Source organism: Gymnodraco acuticeps, unplaced genomic scaffold (genome assembly GCF_902827175.1).
Source record: "Gymnodraco acuticeps unplaced genomic scaffold, fGymAcu1.1, whole genome shotgun sequence".
Taxonomy (NCBI): domain Eukaryota; kingdom Metazoa; phylum Chordata; class Actinopteri; order Perciformes; family Bathydraconidae; genus Gymnodraco; species Gymnodraco acuticeps.
Window position 1 is genome coordinate 204920 of NW_022991201.1, and position 21298 is coordinate 226217.

The 21298-nt window shown below is 41.1% G+C and overlaps 1 protein-coding gene across 3 annotated transcripts in view; it reads right to left on the reverse strand.

Moving 5' to 3' along the window:
• Positions 1 to 21298, reverse strand: part of gne (glucosamine (UDP-N-acetyl)-2-epimerase/N-acetylmannosamine kinase) — a 31881-nt gene that overhangs the window by 8388 nt on the left and 2195 nt on the right. Inside the window, exons 1-11 of one of the 3 annotated variants that reach the window (XM_034238577.1) lie at positions 16785 to 16946; positions 10532 to 10603; positions 8898 to 9046; positions 8465 to 8711; positions 7964 to 8171; positions 7718 to 7870; positions 7363 to 7575; positions 1855 to 1942; positions 1192 to 1402; positions 707 to 836; positions 377 to 598 (exon numbers count right to left, since the gene is read on the reverse strand). In XM_034238577.1, the coding sequence (XP_034094468.1) occupies positions 377 to 598; positions 707 to 836; positions 1192 to 1402; positions 1855 to 1942; positions 7363 to 7575; positions 7718 to 7870; positions 7964 to 8171; positions 8465 to 8711; positions 8898 to 9046; positions 10532 to 10603; positions 16785 to 16823 (1732 nt within the window). In that variant the 5' untranslated portion in view covers positions 16824 to 16946. Of the gene's footprint in view, positions 1 to 376; positions 599 to 706; positions 837 to 1191; positions 1403 to 1854; positions 1943 to 7362; positions 7576 to 7717; positions 7871 to 7963; positions 8172 to 8464; positions 8712 to 8897; positions 9047 to 10531; positions 10604 to 10707; positions 11294 to 16784; positions 16947 to 21298 lie in introns of those variants that run through there. The other 2 variants (XM_034238578.1, XM_034238579.1) reach the window with 2 other exon arrangements.

The window sequence follows — 21298 nt, forward strand, 5'->3', positions numbered from 1 at the left end:
TGAATATTTCAGTGTTTACCTAGTTACTTTGTCCAGTATAAGCATATAGTATAGCAAAAATATATATTGCCACAATATCTAGTTGCATTTCTACTTTTTCATATTCTACAGCATACCATTCAAATAAAGCTACATTTTGAATTTGCAATTTGATGCAATGTGAAAATGTACAATGATTTAATTTAATTAAAAAATGATGTCAACTGCAGGAACATTTAGAAACTGATAATGCCCCTTTCTTCCAAAATACAGTTGTTATTTTAAAAAATATATATGAAATGATAACTAATAATTTCAATGAACATGGTTATTTATACTTACCCCGTATGAACTGATATGAATCACCAGACGTTGGAACAAATGAAAACATCCTGACCTGTTCCTGTGATGACGGTGACGAAGTTCTCCACACCCTTTCCGTGACCAAATTTCTTCTCCGCCAACGCAGCACAGTTGCCGTCATTGTCCACCCACACAGGCAGGTGCAGGGCGTCAGAGAGCGGTGTCCTCAGGTCGACTGAGGACCACTCCTGGATCAGCTTTGTGGAGTGCAGCACCACGCCTTCTTGTGGGTTTACACGCCCGCCAGTGGACACTCCTAAAATGTAAAACGTTTATAAGAGAATTTAATGATGGTTCTATAATGTTTTTGTCAGCATCCAAGCAGATTTTCATTTCTGAATGTGAGTGAGCGTTTTTTCCATACCAACACCGAGTATTCTACAGTTTAAGCTGACGGCATCCCGCGTGGCATCTGCACACATCTTCAACATGAGCTGCATCCTGGCCTCGAAGGTCTTTGGATTGGGCTGAGTGTACTTCTTTACAATCTTACCCTGAACAGAGAGGGGGGAGGGAAAGAGTTGTGATGCAAAAAGATGAACGAAGAAGAGCAGGCTTTATAGCAGATAGAAAAAATAAGGTAAAATTGAATCACAGTAAGGACCCAGCATCTGTAAGAATTAGTGTGTATAAATATTATATACCGTAGCAACATATTCTACCTTTTTAGGTTTCATGTTTTTATTTTGGATCATAACTGTTTTTTTAACATAATTTTGAAAAGACCTCCATAAGGCCAGAGAGACACATACAGTATCTCCATGAGCAGTGACACCTACCATCATGATAAATAATTTAAACTCATCAAAATGTAGAAAATGCTATGTTAAAGGTTGACTTGCAGCTTACCCTCATCCCGACGATGGCCACCCTGAGGTTGGTCCCACCCAGGTCTACAGCCAGAGCGCTCTGGGTCTCCAGGATGTGATCGATGTCCTGGGAAATGCATTCTTTCACCGAAGGAAAACAGAAAGTCTTCTGGAGGGGCTCATTTAAGTCAATGGTCCGTAAAAACTTGAGAATACGAGGAACTGCATTGCCATCACCGTAAATCTTGGAGCTGATGGGAAACAGAAATGCACCTGTGTTCATATCTTTCTACTTATAACAGCTGCGGTAAAAGAAAAGTCACATTTTATGACCTGAAAAGTGTAAACACAGTGAAATGGTTATTCCACAGTTATTAATGTTGAAGTAGACACTTTCTTTCTGTCAGCATGGCGTAGTTTGCACAGTTTACTCTCATATGACCCAAATTGACCCTGTGTGTTGGTTAGAGAAAGTGGGCTAATTAGGAACATCTGCAAGACAGGTGATTTTTGGATCGTTGTGTCGGTGCTAAGTAAATAAAAAAAGATATACATTAAAACAGTCTGACAGGAGTGGGATGAAAAATGGTTGTTACTCCAACTTTAAATGTTAGTTTGATGTAGTTGCCCTTTAGAGTATCCAGCAAAATGTTAAAAAGGAGACAAAGACCTAGTGAGACAGACATATAGACATTGGTCCTACCAGGGGTATCTCTTTCCAAACTGCAGCTCCAAAGCATGGTAGATCTTATCTTGAGTGTCGGCATCTCTGACATGAAGAACATTCTCACCTATGGGAGAGTGAATTGTCATCAACAGAGTTGTAAAGAGCTGAGGCAGATCCAATAGTGCTTTTATTTGGGTCACTGATAATACTTGAGCAGCATGTTTCTCTTCCACAACTGCTACAACCTTCTTATATTTTCTACATTTTCTACATTTTGATGAGCATAAAGAAAAGCTAAGTGGCTGCTTCCTGTATTCTACCAGGACAATGACACCGATACCATCGCTGAGACATCACAGACTACATTCATTTTTGTGTCGATACTGTTGTGCCAAAAAAGACCATTAGGATCTATCCAAACAATAAAGACTACATCTCATCGGATATTAAACAGTGTATCCGACGAAGAAATATCGCTTTTCAAAAGAACGATGCAATACAACTGAGATCAGCTCAAAGAGAACTAAAGGGGACACTTAAAGAAGCCTGAGAGCAACATAGTCTGAGTGTCCGAGAGGCTTTCTCAACCAAGAACTGGAAAGAACTGTGGGACTCTGTTAAAGAAATTACAAATCTGAACTCCGGCAAGAACTTCTACAAACGTTTTGATATTAATTCTGCTTCTAACATTGATGCATGTAATAACTTGTCAACCTCTTTAACCTGTGACCCAATACACAATAGAAGAATAATAATTGATGATAGTGCTATGGCCAGGGTTTTCAAACAACTGCATACTAAGAAGGCCAGTGGGCCAGACGGTATTTCGGCACTCCTGCTGAAAACGTTTGCAGATGAGCTCACCCCTGCCTGGAGTCCATTATTCCAGCTCTCTGCTGACTCGGGAAGCATCCCTCAAATATGGAAGAAAGCTGTCATCATACCAGTTGCAAAAAAAACATGCCCACATGACAACAACGACTTCAGACCAGTGGCTTTGACCTCAATAGTTATGAAGTCACTAGAACGGATTATGCAACACCTCTTGGACCCCTACCAGTTTGCGTATAGCGACGGTAGAGGTACAGATGATGCTCTGACCTCTACAACTCACTTTATTCTAAAACACCTGGAAAATCCTTTAGCTTATGCTAGATTAATGTTCATGGACTTTAGCTCAGCTTTTAATACTATTCTTCCCCAAATTATGTTAAAAAAGCTCAAACAGATGGATGTGAACCCTTACTTAAAGGTGGGGTAGGTGATTTTGGAGAAACCAGCTCGAGTGCGCTAGAATTTGAAAATACACAACCGGAGAAAATCTGCCACTTCCTTACAGAGCCCCTCCTCCAACACACACGAACGTGCACATGACCAATGAGGGCACGAGATAAGTTTGTGCACAGATGGAAGTCTGACAGGCAGGTAGGCCATCCAGTTATTTTAGCCGGGCCGGCTCAGATGATTGGTCGTGCTTTTTACAGTACTACGGCTTCCACAGATGACGTTTTTTATGGATTTTTTGTCAAAACACTTCAGATATTCATTGCTATCGGGATGTTAAGAGCATTCCATGGAATATAACAAAAAGTGTATCTCGAGCCGGTTTCTCAAACTTACCTACCCCACCTTTAATCAGATGGTATCACTCCTTCCTAACTGAAAGACAGCAGCAGGTGAAAGTAAACTCGACCCTCTCTGACACACAGGTCATAAGCACAGGGGCACCACAAGGCTGCGTTAGCTCTCCTCTTCTCTTCAAACTCTACACCAGGGGTGCCCAACCAGTCGATCGCGATCGACCGGTCGATCGCGGGGAGATTCCCAGTCGATCGTGAGATGTGTCTAAAAATAGAACAACAATATTCTGTTTTATTGTTAATGTCCTATAACATAATCTTCCTGTGCCAGGATAATGCACTTGAACGCATCAAAGCTTTGTGATTGGCCGGCGTGACCCCATGTGTCTGGGCGTGGCTGTTGGGCAGTGGGCACTATTTCGCTGATGTTGTCCGTGTCAACAGGAGTGACAGTCCGCACACACACAAGACCGCAATTATGGCAGAAGCAAAAAAAGCCCAAAATATATAATTTTCACTCCGAGTGGGAGGATGATTATTTTTGTATCTATTCCAATTCAAAGTCCATCTGTCTCATCTGCAATGCGAGCATGGCTTTATCGAAGAAGGGTAATTTTGGAGCGGCATTTCAAAACAGTGCACAAACGCTACGAGACGGAATTCCCTCCTAATTCTGCCCTACGCTCCAAAAGGGGAGGGGCCTGAAAGGACAGCTAAATGCACAGCAGTCCATTTTCACCAGGCCCAACAACAAGAGCAAGGCTGCTACCATAGCATCTTATCGTGTCAGTCACGTTCTTGAGAAACACATGAAGTCTTTCAAAGACGCCGAAGTTGTGAAAGAAGCTTTCCTAGACGCTGCCGACGCGCTTTTGGGGGACAGTAAAAATAACAGAAGCATTTCAACAGGTTTTTGATATAATAAAAACTCAAGTTAGATACCGTTATTAATCAGCTGTAAGTTTTAGTTTGTTTGAACTCATTCATTATAATTATTGTACAAAATGGTATAAGAATGCAAACTTAAATTGATTATAGTGTATTATCAATTCAGGTTAAGAAACTAGTGTTGCTTGCATCCTATTTTAAAGGCATTTATTTTTATACTCTACTAAAATGCAACAAAAAATGGGTTTGATTCTATTAATTGTGTCTTTTTTATTGCACTTTGGCAGCAGATTCCTGTGTAGCTTCAGATCTGAGTTGTCTTATTAGTAAGCCTCATTTATACTTTTGTAGCAACACTATTTTTATATAATGGCAAAGAAAGGGTTCAGAGTATTTCCTTTTTTCCCTGTGTCATATGTGGCAGCACTGTTCAATGTTTCTTGAATACATTACCCACTGTAGTGTGACGTGTTAATAAACTCCAACTCTGTATCAACAACACTGTTGTGTAACTTCAGTTAAATATTTGTATGTGTTTAGATTAGAAAGAGCCGAGGTAAGATAAAGGATCTGCAGTATTTTATGAGGTATTAATCGTACAAAGGTCAGTTTTATACAAGTAGAAGTGTGCATTTACCTGGTAGTAGGCTGTCAGTAATGGCTACGCCTCTCTATTTGGACTGGTAGATCTCAGCAGACTGGCAACTTTAAAAGTAGCTCTCGGTTCAAAAAAGGTTGGGCACCCCTGCTCTACACAAATGACACTGGTACTTGCATACCATGCTGCGAATGGATCTGGCCCTTCCTACATCCAGGACATGGTTAAACCGTACACCCCAGCGCGTGCACTACGCTCTGCATCAGCCAAACGACTCGCTGCACCCTCGCTGCGAGGGGGACCCAAGTTCCCATCGGCAAAACACGTGGGTTTGCTATCCTGGCTCCAAAATGGTGGAATGAGCTCCCCATTGACATCAGGACAGCAGATAGCTTACACACCTTCCGGCGCAGACTGAAAACTCATCTCTTTCGACTCCACTTCGAGCAATAGAATTACTAACAAATAACTGCTAACAAAGCACTTTTATACTAATAAAGGACTGGCTTATCTAAAGCCAGTTGAGTAGCACTTGAAATGTTTGGCTCTATGAAACCTGATGTATTTATATGATTCTGTTTTCTTCAAGGTTGTGTCTTCCTGGTCGAATGTACTTATTGTAAGTCGCTTTGGATAAAAGCGTCAGCTAAATGCAATGTAATGTAATGTAATGAGTGTAGGAGTCAGCACACACACAACCACATTATAAAGTTTTCTGATGACACAGCCATACTTAGTCTACTGACTAGAGACTCAGACATTTCTATTTATAAACTTGAGATTGAAGAGGTTGTGAAGTGGTGTGAGGCGCACAACCTGGTGTTAAATGTTAAAAAAACAAAGGAAATGATCTTTGACCCCAAGTCAGTAGGTGATCACAGCCCCGTCCTTATCAACAGGGAGGGAGTTGAGCAGGTTTCACGTTTTAAATATTTGGGGATTTATTTTGATGCTCAGTTAGGCTGGGCCCATCAGGTGGATCAGGTATGCTCAAAGATAAGCCAGCGCCTGCATTTTCTACATAGGCTCAGGGTTCATGGAGTGGATACATGCATCATGTTAATGTTCTACAGGGCAGCAATTGAGTCTATTATTCGTTATGGCATCACAACATAGTTTGGTAACTTGTCAGTTAAATCTAAATCACAACTCCAGAGCTTTATAAAAAGGGCTGGAAAAATAATTGGCATGCTTCCACCATCCTCTCTTCAGGAGATATTTGAGGAGATGGTGAGAAAGCAAGGCCGTAAAATCACATGCGACCCCAAACACATCCTGTATAGAGAGTTTGAGTTGCTGCCCTCGCGAGTGCAGAAGGTATAGATTACCAAACTATAGATTGAACAGGTATAAGTTTTCCTTTGTTCCGCTGTCAATCAAGCTGCTGAACAGTCAGAAACAATTGTGATTATGCTGTGTTAGGAGTTGTTGGGAGGTGCAATGTTTACAGTGTAGTTTGTGCAATCGAGAAGGTTAAATAGGGGAAGTGCATTATGTGTAAATAGGTATGGACACAATAGGGATATGTGCAATTTGACGGACACTATGCATAGGTGCAATAGGGAAAGTGCAATATTGATTTGTGTATGAATACAATAGGGAAAAGTGCAATATTTGATTATGTATGAATGCAATAGGGAAAGTGCAATATTTGATTATGTATGAATGCAATAGGGAAAGTGCAATATTTGATTATGTATGTGCAATAGGGATATGTGCAATAGGGAAAGTGCTGTACCTGTATGTTTCTTGTTTGTTTCTTTGCCATGTGATATGTGATCTCTGTTCTGTATCTATGACTGATTGACCTGAATGTTTTATGTGTATTATCTCGATGCCCAAAACAAATTTCTCCTAAGGGAGACAATAAAGCTTTATCTCTTATCTTATCTTTATCTTATTCAGAACAACAATAACTTATAATAATTATTAACACATTTTGCTTCAAAATGGATTTCAACTAAATGTATAATGTTTTTTTCAGTTCTGCAATGCTTCACTAGTGATCTAATCACACACAGCTCAGACTGAGACTTTATTTGATCATTTCAATAAAAAAGTAACATTCATATTTCTTAATAAGCACCGTAACTTTCATGATACGTGTTTCTCGGTCATAATCGGTTGTTTCCGTGAATGGCCGAATGTTGTGTTACGGTAAATGTTGCGGCCGCATGGTATTGTGGGACAGCATGTTCTCCTTTCCTTTCGTAAAGGAAGGTCCAGTGTTTCCTAAGCTAAAGGAGGTTATAAGTAAGAAGTTTCAAACCTCCTTTCCTATCATCTAGAGAATTTGAACGGCTCTTATCATGGCTGCCACTGAGGTACTTCTGGGTCATTTCCCTCTGTTAGGAAGGTTCCTAAGCTAAACTGACAATTCGACCGCAACCTTGACCTTCCTCTGTCAGAGAGCAAATCAGGACCATAGTCATGGCAGTTTCAGCAGCTAACTATGATCTTGTTTTTTGTTATGCATACCTGTTTCTCTGCCAGTTTGCCTTGATCCCAGGTTAATGACCGGCGTGCCGAAGGCCCCTGCCTCTCGTACCCCGCAGCTGCTGTTCCCGATCATGCAGCCGGCGTGGCTCACCAACTGGATGAAATGGTCGAAGGGAATGTGCTTCACCGCCTTGAAGTTAGGGTGCTGCTCAATGCCCTTCTTTCGCATCACACGCACCATCTCCTTACTTCCTGTTTACACAGAAAGATGCGAGTCATTTATTTAATAACATTTGAAAGAGGGAAACAATCTCCAATCCAAGCACGCTTGAATCATTTCATAATACAGTCACAAATAGAAGAAAACATAAAATAACAAGTGGGTGGAACTAACCGGCATCAATGTTAGGGAAGAGGATGAGGGTCTTTTTGTTGAACGATATCAGGGCGTCCAGCATCAGCCCGTAGATCTTAATAGAGTTCTGGATGTCAGTGGTAACCGGGTGCTGCAGAGCCACTATGTAGTCTGACTCCTGCACCTTGTCCCCTGCAAAATGAATTAACACCCCACACATGACATTCAAACATACTCTAAATGTCAATTATTATATTTCCTTCCCATGACCGTATCCCCACGTACCGAGCCAGCTCCTGATGATATCCATGTAGTCGTCTCTGTGATTATTTGACAGCAGCTTATCGTAGGAAGGGCAGCCAGCCAGCAGGATGCGAGAGTGGTCCTCACACATGGCAATGAGGTGCTGCTCTGCCCTGCGTGTGCAGCAGGCGTGGTAATGGGCCAGTTTAGTGATGGCGTGACGGATTGAGTCATCAATTGTACCACTCACCTAGGCAAACAAAGGGAAGACAGAGATGTAGTTTGTCATTTGGGAACAATTAATACAGCTTTGCACACACAAATGTCATAAAAACATGGGATAAAAGATTGTAAACAAAGCAAAAAGTGATTGATTTAATTAGTTCTATGAATCTATGGTTGTATTCTGTACTTTTAGATAGGTAACAAAGAGTATTACTGAATTATAAAAGGACTGTGTCTAGTGCAACAAAAATAATATACATTACTAGATTATTTAAAGTTAAACTTCTCTTTTATTTTCTCGAAGCCCTGCCTCCTCACCTCTCCTCCCTCCACGTGAAGTATCCTAATGTTCATCAGCGCCGCAGCGGTTGCAAGGGCCAGCGCGTCAAAGCGGTCGCCATGGATGACCAGGATGTCAGGGCTCAGCCTCTGTAGCACATCGGGGAGCTTCACAAGTGCCAGCCCGACACTCTCCACCATGGCTGCCTCATCCTCTCCTCTCACTATGGTGTGGAGCTTGGAGCCGATGTCAAAGTCGTCCTGCTCGATCATACGGAAAGTGTTTCTGCGGAGCGGGAGATAGGGAAGGACAAATTAAGGAAATACCTGAGTAAATCACAAGACATGTGGGATATTATGGACTGTTATGTTGGCTACTGCATTCCATTAAAGGAATATACACACTTTTTCTGCTTCCGGACGTCAACAGTAAACATATTTAGTAGGAAGCCATTGTGGCAGTTTGTCATACCCGTAATCATCGATGAGATGAGAGCCCAGGACTACAACCTCCAGTTCAAACTCCTCAGGGTTGTTTTTGATCCCAAACATGATGGGGGCCAGCTTGGAGTAGTCCGCTCTGTTGCATGTTGCTACGCACACCCTCACCTTCCTCTTACACTACACAACACACACATGGCATTAGTTGTTTTGAATAGAAACAAACCCCTCCCTCTACAATAAATGTTTAATTATTCAAATACAAATGACTACAAAATAACTATTTCACTATTGGGTTCTGCAAGTGTAGGAATATTATTAGTATGTTTATGTGTTGGGAAAATACTAAATGTACTCTTTCAGTGACAGAGGTGCACATGATATCATCAGGACACACTCTTTCAGGCATATGATAGCTACAGTATATGACAACGATTAACATGATGATTCAGCCTCTATGGAGATCGGCATATGACAAGCATGATCATTTCGGACCCGGGCCTTAGTTAATCTAAACAAAACATTGTATACTGCTTTGAACCGGTATTCCTGCATCTTGTAACTGTGTAACACCCTCTCTTGTATGTGAAGGACACTGTTCAGGAACTGGTTGTACCATATGCTCTGTATGTGATGACTGCTTCCATTCTTGTTGTCTCAAGGATGATAAATACATGTATCCTGTTTTGAAACGCGAGCCGGTGATGAGTGAGATTTTTCTAATAGTATGTATAATGGCTTTGTATAGTGATGGATAATGTTATAAATAGGGATGCACGATATTGGGTTTTTGAAATCGATACCGATACCGATAACTTCCTGCTTCTCAAGACCGATACCGATAACCGATAATAATAATATATATATATATATATTAAATGCACCTGTAGTTTTTGCACACCTGGTGGTAAAAAAAAGACTAGTAGTGAGCAAATGACATGAGCATTACTACTATGAACAAAACAAAGCCAAGAACAGTTTTGACTCTTCAAAGTGACCATATTTATTACAGTATTACAGTATTTATTACAGCCTCGTCGATAGGTAAAAGCCCCGGTGCCTTTGCAGCTGGCTTTGGATTCGCTGCTAGTTTAGCAGCGCAGGCGTCTTCGTACGCTTGTAACACACCATCGTAGCGATGGCGATGTTTCAGGTGACTAATCAGGTTGGAAGTATTATAGCTCGTTGCCTTTTTCCCTCCTCGTGGAACTTCTGCATTGCATTTGTTAATACAAATAGCAAGCGAACTATCTAACTCTGAAACTTTGAAATAGTCCCATACTACCGACGACATGTTTACTGTCCTGGCTTCACGGCCGCACACCATTTACGTCACAGCCAGGCATGAGTTAGGGAGCGCTGGATTTGTGAAAAACTCCCCTCTTCCTAAACCACTAATACCACAGTACTGGCAAAACGGGAGGAGCCGAGTGAAAAACAAGCGCCCCTCATCCCAATCCACCCACACCGCAGTATTTTTTCTTTTTTTTTGCCCAAAAAATATATTGTATATTATCGGGGCTATTAATACTGTTATCGGGTTTATCGGGATGACGTCATAATTTCTAATATCGGATCGATAATTATGGGGCCGATAATTATCGTGCACCACTAGTTATAAATAAACTCTCATTTTCACATGGAGCCAAAGACACAAACCCATACCTGATTCATTTCTGCTGTGTTTTTCCTCTCCATCGTTTCTCTGCACCTTTGCATTGTCAGATAGTATATTTCCTAGAAAACAAAGACAAAAGGGGGAGTCAGATCCAGTAATGAGTTTGTAAAGCAAAATAAAATCCATTATTTTCAACACAAACCCACCCACAGGTTATACTCACTTGGGCCTTCCGAATATTGAGATGCTGTAGCATGGAAAACACAACAAAACTACACTAAAGATGTTTCCCTTTTTCCGCACATAACACATGCTGACACATTTTTTCTAGAGATGGGAAACATGCTGTGGGACAGTGCTTTGGGTGTCAAGATGAAGGTCACACACAAAGGGCAGGACTATGTCGACAAGAAGCCTACAATACCTCGTCATCTTAACAACTTGTTTCACTGAGTAGACCTACAACAATCTTTGGTATGATTACGATTTTAGCTGATAATGTTACCCATATGACACAAAACTGAAAGGACAGTTTGGTTTCAGCCACAGACTTTTAATAGACCTTTTTCTCAGCACACTTTTTTAAAACAGTTTTTACTGATTATATACAATGGTTGGATTTATTTTCACTTATTTACAATTGTGTTTTTCTTACTATGACATGTCAAAATAATATTGTTATTTCTTCTCTTTTCATAGCCGTCAACAGTTTGAACTAGGGCTGCACGATATTGGAAAAAACTGACATTGTGAGAATGCATTATGACAGTTTCTCCATTCGGCATTTAAAATCTCAATCTTGAATTTAATCAAAACCAATCTTCATGTTAAAGGAAATATACAGAGTTACTGAATACATTCAAGCCAATATGAAGAATCACAGGGACCTCAAATTCCAAAGCAGATTGAGTGCTTGGAATTGACCAACTCCGGAGGTTAGATTTAACCACTGGCAGAGCTGCTTTTTACTCCTTTGGACTTCTGGGAATAGGAATGGAGGGGTCATTGACATCAGAACAAGCAAATAAAGTATATATATACAAAAATGTAATACAGGGTTCCCACTGTGGCACAAATGTTAAATCCCACCATGTTTTCCAGTGCTTGATCCGTTGATTACCACAAAACCCTGATGCTCTCAATTTTGTCGACATTTAGAAATTAGGGCACTCAAAAAGAAAGAATAACAATTATGTTTAAATATAATAAAGCCCTTTATCAAAGAAGAGCAAAGAACATCGGAATTCTGTAAATAAAAAAAGGCCTCTGTTTAAAAAGGACCCTATATGTCATGTGAGTGCAGCTGTTAAAGAATGCACCCATACATAACATGACATAGTTAAGCACTCCGTGTCAACCTCAAAAGGTCACAACACAGTAACCCAGTGTTTTTCAAGTTTAAAGCTTCTCCCTGGAGCACTACCACTACTCTTGCTCTTTGGCTAATGCCTCCTTCTCCTTGTACATGTTTGAACATAAAGTATTTCTTGTGTTACCTCTTGGTGGTGCTACCAAACCAACATCCTTCAGGTTAGAAAGTACACTACTAACTTCATTTTACAGATCCTTACTACTCATTTGGCTAGTCAGCTGAAGTACATTAATTGCTCAAAGAGCTGTGGAATTTTCTTTGAAACACTAGTTTACACTTAGTGACTGTCACCAAAACACAATATGTGTAATTCTGAGCCTAAATAAACATGTTTAATTATTTCCTTCGTCAAAAGAATGTACTGCAAACTCCCCACAAAGCACTAGTACAGGGGTGGCCAACCCGCGGCTCTCGAGCCGCATGCGGCTCTTTGCCTAGTTTCATGCGGCTCTTCAGTTCATATCGAATTGTATATGTGTGAGTTTGGGGGAGAGACACTGACTCCTGACTAGTGTTGCACGGTGTACCGATACTTGAAATGTATACCGCGATACCCTGTCGTTAAAATCGTTACGATTCCTCCGTTTCATTAGTATCGGTACTTTAAGAATGACGGGGAAAAGTACTCCGGTGAGAAAGCGCTGTTTTAATAAGAGCCGTGTGTGTTCAGCGCTCTGCTTCCACTCCCTGCACTGCAGCCGTGCCTGCACCCTCCCCTCTCAAGCACGCTTAAATCCCTCCCCTCTCTCGTGCACGCGCTAGCTGCCAGAGCATGTGAGAAAACGAGAAGCATGGCTGCAAGTGGGAGTGCAACTGCCGCTGCGCCTCGGCTTGTTGACAACAAATATGCCAGAAGCTACATTTGGAAGTATTTTAGCTATATCTCTGACAGTGAGGGCAAGCCTACGGACACCACGAGGCCTGTCTGTAAGAAATGTATTAATTGTATTTAATACGAATTCTTGTCATTTATTGTATTTACTGTTCTCATTGTTTAAAAGTTTGTGTTATGGTTATGATTCTGGTGTGATATAAAGCACAATAATTACATTTTAAGACTGTTTCCCGTTTTTTAAGAAAAATAATCGGAATCGCAATTCTTGACTTGGTATCGAAACCAAAATGTTGGTATCGTGACAACACTGACAGTTACACCTGATATTTAGTAGGTCTGTTAAGTATTGAATGCCCATCATTCTGACGTAATTTGGCCGGTCAAAGTTGTTTGGGCTCGGATAAAATCGCTCCGTTACTTTGGTCCCGTGTTACCCTTGTCCCGGCTCTCCCTACGTGTGTATGTGTGGTGTCAGGTGTCAGTATGAGAGGATGACAGCGCGTCTCATTTTGATGTGGCCCAACAGCCAATCACAATAATACCTGCAATGCAGTGAACCAATCACCTTTGAGGGGGGGAAACCTATTGTTGATTAAACACTATTCAGTGTTTCCCCTACCATTGTCTTGGAGGGGCACTGCGAGCCGCCAACGGAGCCCCGCGCCCCCCCTGAAATTCAAGGTGTTATATATATACTTTTTAAAAATATATATAGCATCAAATTGCAAATAATCTATAACTACTGTCACTTTTCACATTGAACATGTGCTCTTTTATTAAATAAACTAAACGCTTTCATTTTAATTTGTGGGTTTAGTGTTTTTGACCCTAAGAAACACTGATGCATTAATCAATAACAATAATCCACAGCTCTTCTCTCTGCTCCAGAGGATTTTAAAAATATATCCCAATGCCACAAAAATGAATCAGTGACGTGGTTGAAATCTTGTCTCCAGAAAACAAAAAACTGAAACAAGCGGTATCAGTGACTGTGTGTTTGATGTGGCTCCTTGCAGTAACATAGAAAACATGTGGCTCTTAACCTCTGACTGGTTGGCCACCCCTGCACTAGTAGGTGAAAGGGAAACTGTAGCAATGCAGTGGGAGTCACCGACTCAGGAAGGAGACACAGGGTGAGCTGGAGCTTTGATGTCAAACACTGATGGTTTATTAGGAGCTTCGGCCGGAGAATTCACATCACAAGTCCAAGAGCCAGAGGTTCTGACTTCACGGTAGAGTTGCCACGTCAAATCTCAAGAACTCTACCCCAGACGCATGTATTTAGCTAGTTCAGAGAGAATAATCAACATTGTGCATAACAAGATAGAACCATAACTAGGGATGCACGATATTGGTTTTTTGAAACCGATACCGATACCGATAACTTCATGCTTCTCAAGACCGATACCTATAATAAATGAAAAAAATTCCTTGGCCGCCCCGTAGTTTCAGAGCGTATCGAGTTTAAAATACCATCTACAAGCTGATGCTGACAGCCCCGCTCCTGCCGCCCGCTTGTGGCAGACCACACTTCCACGCTCACCGGCAGGCACCGACTGACTGTTGGGAGGACCGGGAGGGTGTGTGTATGTGTGGCCCGAGCGAGCGAGAGAGAGACCTTACGTGCATTGTTGTTGTTAGCATCTGGTGCTAGCTAGCTGCGTTAACGGATATAAGGAGCTGTTTAAATGAAAACAGAGGAGCGACATTTCGCCGCAACTGCGCCGAGCACTTGACTTTATGCAGGAAGCCAGACAGTGGGACATTGTACGAAAAGTCAGCACACTCAGCACGGATAGTGCGTAACATGATTGCAGCGTCCAGGCAGCTCCGGTTCGAGCATATGCCTTGAGTTGCACATAGCTCCAACGCCCATACCACCGACGACATGTTTGTTTACTGTCCTGGCTTCACGGCCGCACACCATTTACGTCACAGCCAGGCATGAGTTAGGGAGCGCTGGATTTGTGAAGAACTCCCCTCTTCCTAAACCACTAATACCACAGTACTGGCAAAACGGGAGGAGCCGAGTGAAAAACAAGCGCCCCTCATCCCAATCCACCCACACCGCAGTATTTTTTTCTTTTTTTTTACCCAAAAAATATATTGTATATTATCGGGGCTATTAATACTTGTATCGGGTTTATCGGGATGACGTCATAATTCCTAATATCGGACCGATAATTATCGTGCATCCCTAACCATAACACCTCTATCAGCTGACGCCAACAGGCAGGAACAGGGAGACAAAACACTGATACCTCATTCACACCAACGCAACTCTGGTTCAAGGCCGTGCTAGAGCTTTTCATGTTCAGAACCGGTTCTTCGGTTTAGCTCCGGCTCTTTTCACATTGCCCAGAGTCCGACTGGTGCTGCGTCATTGCGTCATCGTTTGCGTCATGAGGTAACTGTTTACGTGCCTGCTTCATAAAGTCAAACCGTGCGGAAACCCCTCACAGCTGACACCGACAACAATAACAATGGCTGATTGTGCTCCAGCTTCCTCTGTACCTCTTCGGAAGACCAGATTCCCAGTAGGTAGCTGATCTCTTCAGTGGACCACTGCTGCTTGTTAAGTTTCTCCATTGTTGTGTACAAACTGGATACAACGCCGGCTTTTTGTTGTTGTTCAGGAGTTGATCCCGCCCCTTCCCCTCGACGTAAGCGTGACTTATGTGGTGCTTTTGCTCTGGCCGGACAATTTTTTGGTGCTTGAAACGAACCGGATTCCGGAGATAAGAGGCTGCTCCGCTGCGGTGTGAAGAGGAAAACCCGGTGCTTTTCAAGCTCCAGCTCCGAACCGGCCCTGAAACACCGTTGGTGTGAATGATGTATGAGAGCACAGCAGCCAAGGTTACAGGTGCGTGTGCTCAGTCAGGACAGTTTGAATTGATAAACTAGGTAAAAGTTATGGACCTTGGAAAATGTTTCCCCAACAGTAGGCATTACTTGCTGTGTTATAATTAAAATGATTGCACTGGCAGTTTAACGATGTTTTGCATTATGCACAGGTGAAATCACTCACTCAATCACTTACTGAAATGGTGTAAAAATTGAATTTGACCCAGAGAACAAACGCAGAATGTACCCAGAAAAGCTAGCAAGCAATCAGTGGCACATCACAAGCAGACATCCTGGTTTTTAGTGGCATGCTGCTCATAAACTGAAAAATTACTTAAAACAAAATATTAGCTACCGTGGAGCCCAGTATGGTTTTGGTGATTTGCAGGTGAGCTGGCAGTGCACATAGCTCTCTTTTCAAAACTGGACAATCTATATATTAAATGTCCTTGTTTTTTTGTTCAACCTTCTCTCTGGATCCCTCTAAACCTTTTCTAACAAAACATTGTCCTTTGTTGAGGAGCATTTACCAGTATACGTTCGTTTACATAAAATCTCATTGTACAACTTAACTCAGCTACAGCCCGACCACAATAGACAATACATATTATATACCTAGTCTTTTTTCTTCTTCCAGTCAGTCATTAGAAAAGATATTCAGTGCTGGTGTTTCTGATGATGTTCTATTAATGCCTTAAAGAACACACTGCTCTTAAGTTTTACTTCTGTGAGCTCATTACTTTTCTTGATAGTCTTGGTTGAATGCAAATGTTATGTTGTCAAGTAATATTGTCTAGTTCTGCTAATAATCCCAGTAATAAGCAGACATGAACCCTCAGAAATAAGGGTCAAAAGGTTAAGATCTGTTAGGTTACCACACCTTCAATTGCAAATGTAAGAATGCCACCTTAAACACAGGCTATTTCAGTATAACTGTGACGTTTTCAATGTAACAAAAGCACCTTTACTTGGTGTGTGAAAAAAAAACTCTGGGACTAAATACTATGCTTTACTCTGACTCTTATGTAGCACACCGGTGACTTCTATTCAAGCATCACAAGACAGCATCAGCAGCCAATGTTACGGTACGGGGGCAGGGACGCATGCAGAGAGCAAAGGCAATAATGGCACAGAAACAGAGACAGCAAGACAGACATTATACACAGAAATAAAATATAGAGGTAAGGATGGACAATGATACAGGAAGGAAGACTGGGAAGGTTAATAGAGAAAATATGAGAGCACTTACATGTGGGTTTTGGCAAAAAGAAATCAGTTGCTTTTCCATAGTATGGTATGCCTCTGACAATTCTCAGCTAATAATACATCCGGCTCCTCTTCAAATCCCTCTATCTTTTTGTTCTCCCTTTAGCTCAGACGCACGAGGAAATAAATTGGAGTGCATATGCGAGCCAGCAAGCAAGAGGAAGAGAGGAGGAGAGAGGGATAGGGTGGCACAGCCATACAGCTGGGGGAGGGGCTGCTCCAGATCTGGCTGAAAAGCTTGTGATTGGTTGAATAGAGAGAAGAATGAACATATGGCATCCTGCCAGATATCCAACATACCATTCAAAGACAATATTACATTTATATATATATATATAAACGTATATATATATACATATATAAATATATTATAATATAACAGCTTCCATTCTTCTGGGGAGTGTTTATGTGCATTTGTCAAACCCAGACTTGCCAGATAGAGAAGCGTGATTCTTCACTCCACAGAACACATTTCCACTGCTCCAGAGTCAAGTGGAGGTGTGCCTTACACGACTCAATGAGATACCTGAATTCAATGATTGACCATTTAAGCCCCGAGCCTGTTTTTCAGGTCTCAGGCTCGAAAATGACATTCCCAGAACAATGACTATATCTTCACTTCTAAAAAGGGGTAAATTAATAATCTTTTTTCTCAAAGCAATTCTAAACCTGTGAGTCAGAATCAATATAGATTTTTTTATTCTAAAGTAAATTCAGATTGAACAAAAAATGTAAATCATAGTGTCCGTCCAAAAGAAATACATTACTTATAGTGAAAACCACCCTTGAATGATGGGATAGTAGCCAAAAAGCTGTAGGAATCTAAACTATAACATATAATAAGTACCCTGTATCAAGATTGGAAGAAGAAGGTAATTTGGGTGTATTTGCGATATCTCTGGAACCCATTATGCCACATCAAGGTGGAACGCTCTTCCCACAACTGTAAAGGAAAGTAAAACTATACTTACCTTCAAAACCTCTCTTAAAGAGCACCTTCGGGGGAGAGCATTGCAAAACTGGCCCCGGTAATGGTACAAATCTCAACCTGTCGTTCAATGGACAGCTTCCCCCCCCCCCCATCTATGTATATACTCGCATTTTAGACTCTGTTACTAACTGTATATCTGTAGACTTGGTATGTCTTAAATGTCTGGTTAGGATGTATTTGAACGAAATCTAAAATGTAAATTGTAAATAAGCCATCTGTATGTCAAATATGTCTTAAATGATATGATGAATTGGAAATGGGGGACCCTGATGTAAACAAGACGAAAGTCTTTCTCTGGTCTGCATCCCCTTAACAATTGTATGTTTTGAGCTGTACTGTACTGTACCCAATATACAAGCTGTTAATAAACTTTTCAATCAATCAATCAATCAATCATCGGTCGATTTTGGTGATTGACACCTGTTTTGAACCGTTAAAGCCAATAGAATCGAGGGGAAGTTCCTAAATCCATCTAAACATTACCATTGGTGAAGAGAGTGATGCGCAGCCAGCATGCCCAAAACTGGAAGCTGAGTTACAGCTCAATGAACTCTATATGAAAACTCAGTTTTTGACAAAAATGTTATGATGGATTATCAGTGATAATTTCAAAGCGACACAGAGACATTGGATTAACCTTCAGCAGCATTATTATGCGTTTTAATGCCATTGAACCATAGACTGTATATATAAATGGACGTTGTGTCCGCGACGTCACGGTTTCTGCAGAGTTGCTGAGAAGCCCTTAGTAGGCGGAGTCGGCCGCTGCCGTCTCGACAGTGACGTCAGAGCCTAACTCCCGCCTCCTCCAGCCTGATCCAAATAAGGCCAAAGAGGCGGAGTCGAGGCGGCATAAGATAAGTCCGATATTTAAGTGAAGAATACTCCACCAGGCACCAACACAACAAACACGTCCGAGTTCAAGTTGTATTCCCCAGATCAGCCTCACAGCTGAGCCTCTGTAGCATCCTGGAGCTTACTGAGCTAACGGAGCTAGCAGAGGGACAGAAAGCTAGAAGCAGCAGTCACTGCAGAGACCTGTCACTCAAGGTGACCACGCCCTAATTTATGCAAAAACGTTAAGACCTAATATAACTCAAAGGGGTGCGTTATAAAAAAATTCACTCCCCAATCCATTGTCATGAAGGTGGAATCTAACTATATCCAGAATATCTTTTATTGCATCCAGGGGTAGAAACATGTTTATTTCTGCTGTAAAGTTGGGCATTTTAACATGGGGGTCTATGGAAATTGCTCCTTTCTGCAGCCATCCCCTATCGGCCAATAGATGGACTGCAGTTTGTGGCACTTCCTTATGGGCTTCCCGGCTCTGCCCCAGAGTTTGCCGCTTGCATTGAACACAACTTTTGATCAGAAAACAGCAAAGGTAAGACACATTTGCCTTTTATGGATCTAGGACAATGGTTGTGTGAATATGCAATGAATAGGTCTGAAGAAAAGATGTTGGATTGCCTTGAGTTTAAAACATCTACTATTTTTACAGTTTGGATTTTAACCTTGCAGTATTCATGCATCTCAGCCCCCCTCCGCAACAGTCCCTGTTTGTGTGATGCTCCAGTGTGCATTATACAGTGTTTTCTCATATAAAGATGAATGGAGGTGTGTTACTACTTATTCTCCTTTGAATGCACATTGTTCATTAGTACATGAACTTTGTTTGAGCACTTGGATTGTTATATGTGCACTTGGATTGTTATATGTGCACTTGGATTGTTATATGAGCTAGAGTTCCCGTTAGAATATTTTTTCGCCGGTAACATGTCCGTTAAAGTTGAAATCTTCCGGACAAAATTTGAAAAGTGCCGGTCAAAGGTCTTCTTTGTTATTTATTGAGCTTTAAAACTAATTGATATGATTCGATATTAAACAAACTAATTATAGTAGATTAATTAACTATTCAAAAGTGTACAGTAACTTCAAATAACACAGGAATAATAAACGGAGCGCTCTCTCCCTCTCTCTCCTGACAGCCCGTCAGTATCATGCAGCTCGCGGATCAGTAATGAGTGACCCAACAGTAAAACTAAACATATCTATAACTAGTTACGGTAGTTTGAGAGGTAATTAAAATAGCTACGTGTGATATTCTAACCTGAAGTGTGTGTTTTGTCCGCTCACCGCTGCAGGTGATCATGCAGAGCTGCGTGTCGACTCGTCAGCAGCAGCTGATCTCTCTCTCCCGTCAGATTAGACTTTATTCGCGTTTATGTCCATATCGATCAGATCTAGCTAGTTCTAGCTAATGATAGGACTACCTGCTTATTAAAAGACACCTAAACAATAAGCGTCGCTATGCAACCGGGTGAGGCCACAAATTATAGCGCAGCATTATGCATTTGTTTACATGCCCACCGGAACCCCGAGGCATTAACAACAGATCAACGCACAATCAACCCATACAGGACATCTCTTTCTCCACATTAAGTGTTAGACATTAGAATTGACTATTCTTGTCTGTCACATAAGTGGCGCAAGTTGCGCAACTGATGCGGTATTGCGCTAAGGTGAAATTATTTTGACCGGACACTTTGACCGGAGAGATTTAGATTTGCCGGTCTTCAGCATATTTTACCGGTCATAGTCCGGTAATTACCGGCTAACGGGAACTCTGATATGAGCACTATAAAGCCCTAGGACTAACGTATTCATCATACCAATGTTAATAAAAGACTCTTGACCATAATACTTGTATTGGCTGAGTAAATGGCCCTCCAACAGTTACAGTTACGATCAGTCCTTCCAGAGCTGCACACTGGCATCGACCAATACAGATAAGCCTACAAAGAGTAACTAATTGTTACTTACAGACTGCACCATCTGCATGCCTTTATTTCTCAATAAGCAATATACATCTCAATACATTTGAATATCGTGGAAAAGTTTATTAATTTCAGTAATTCTATTTAAAAGTGAAACTCATATTATATAGATTAATTTCACACAAAGTGAATTATTTCAAGTGTTTATTTGTTTTAATTTTGATGATTACGGCTTACTGCTAGCAGAAAAAAAAAAAATTCAGTCTCTCAGAATATTGAAAAAAGTTCAGTATTGTAGACTCTAATCAGCTATCTCAAAACACCTGCAAAGGTGTTTTGAAAAATAAATCAATTACAGCAGTTTTGCTTTGCAATTTAATATATTATAACCTAAATTAATCAGTAACCAAGTATTTTACTCAAACTCAATGTATTTAATAGTTAAATAAGTACTTTAATTGACCTGGTTCCCCCCAACCACACATTTGCCATATGTGACCCGCTCTATCGAAATCAGTCGAAAGTCGCAACGGCTCATTTCAAAATAAACGTGGATTTGCGTAAAAAAATAGTTTTTCGGGGATCGGGTGTTTTGTTTGATTTTAAATAAACAAAGTCTTGGCTTTCAGAATATGACATTTTTATTTCCAAAATCACCCGATAAATACATGTTTGAAGCTTGTAAAGGGAAGATGACAGCTCTCCCTCCACTCTGCTCTTCCACAG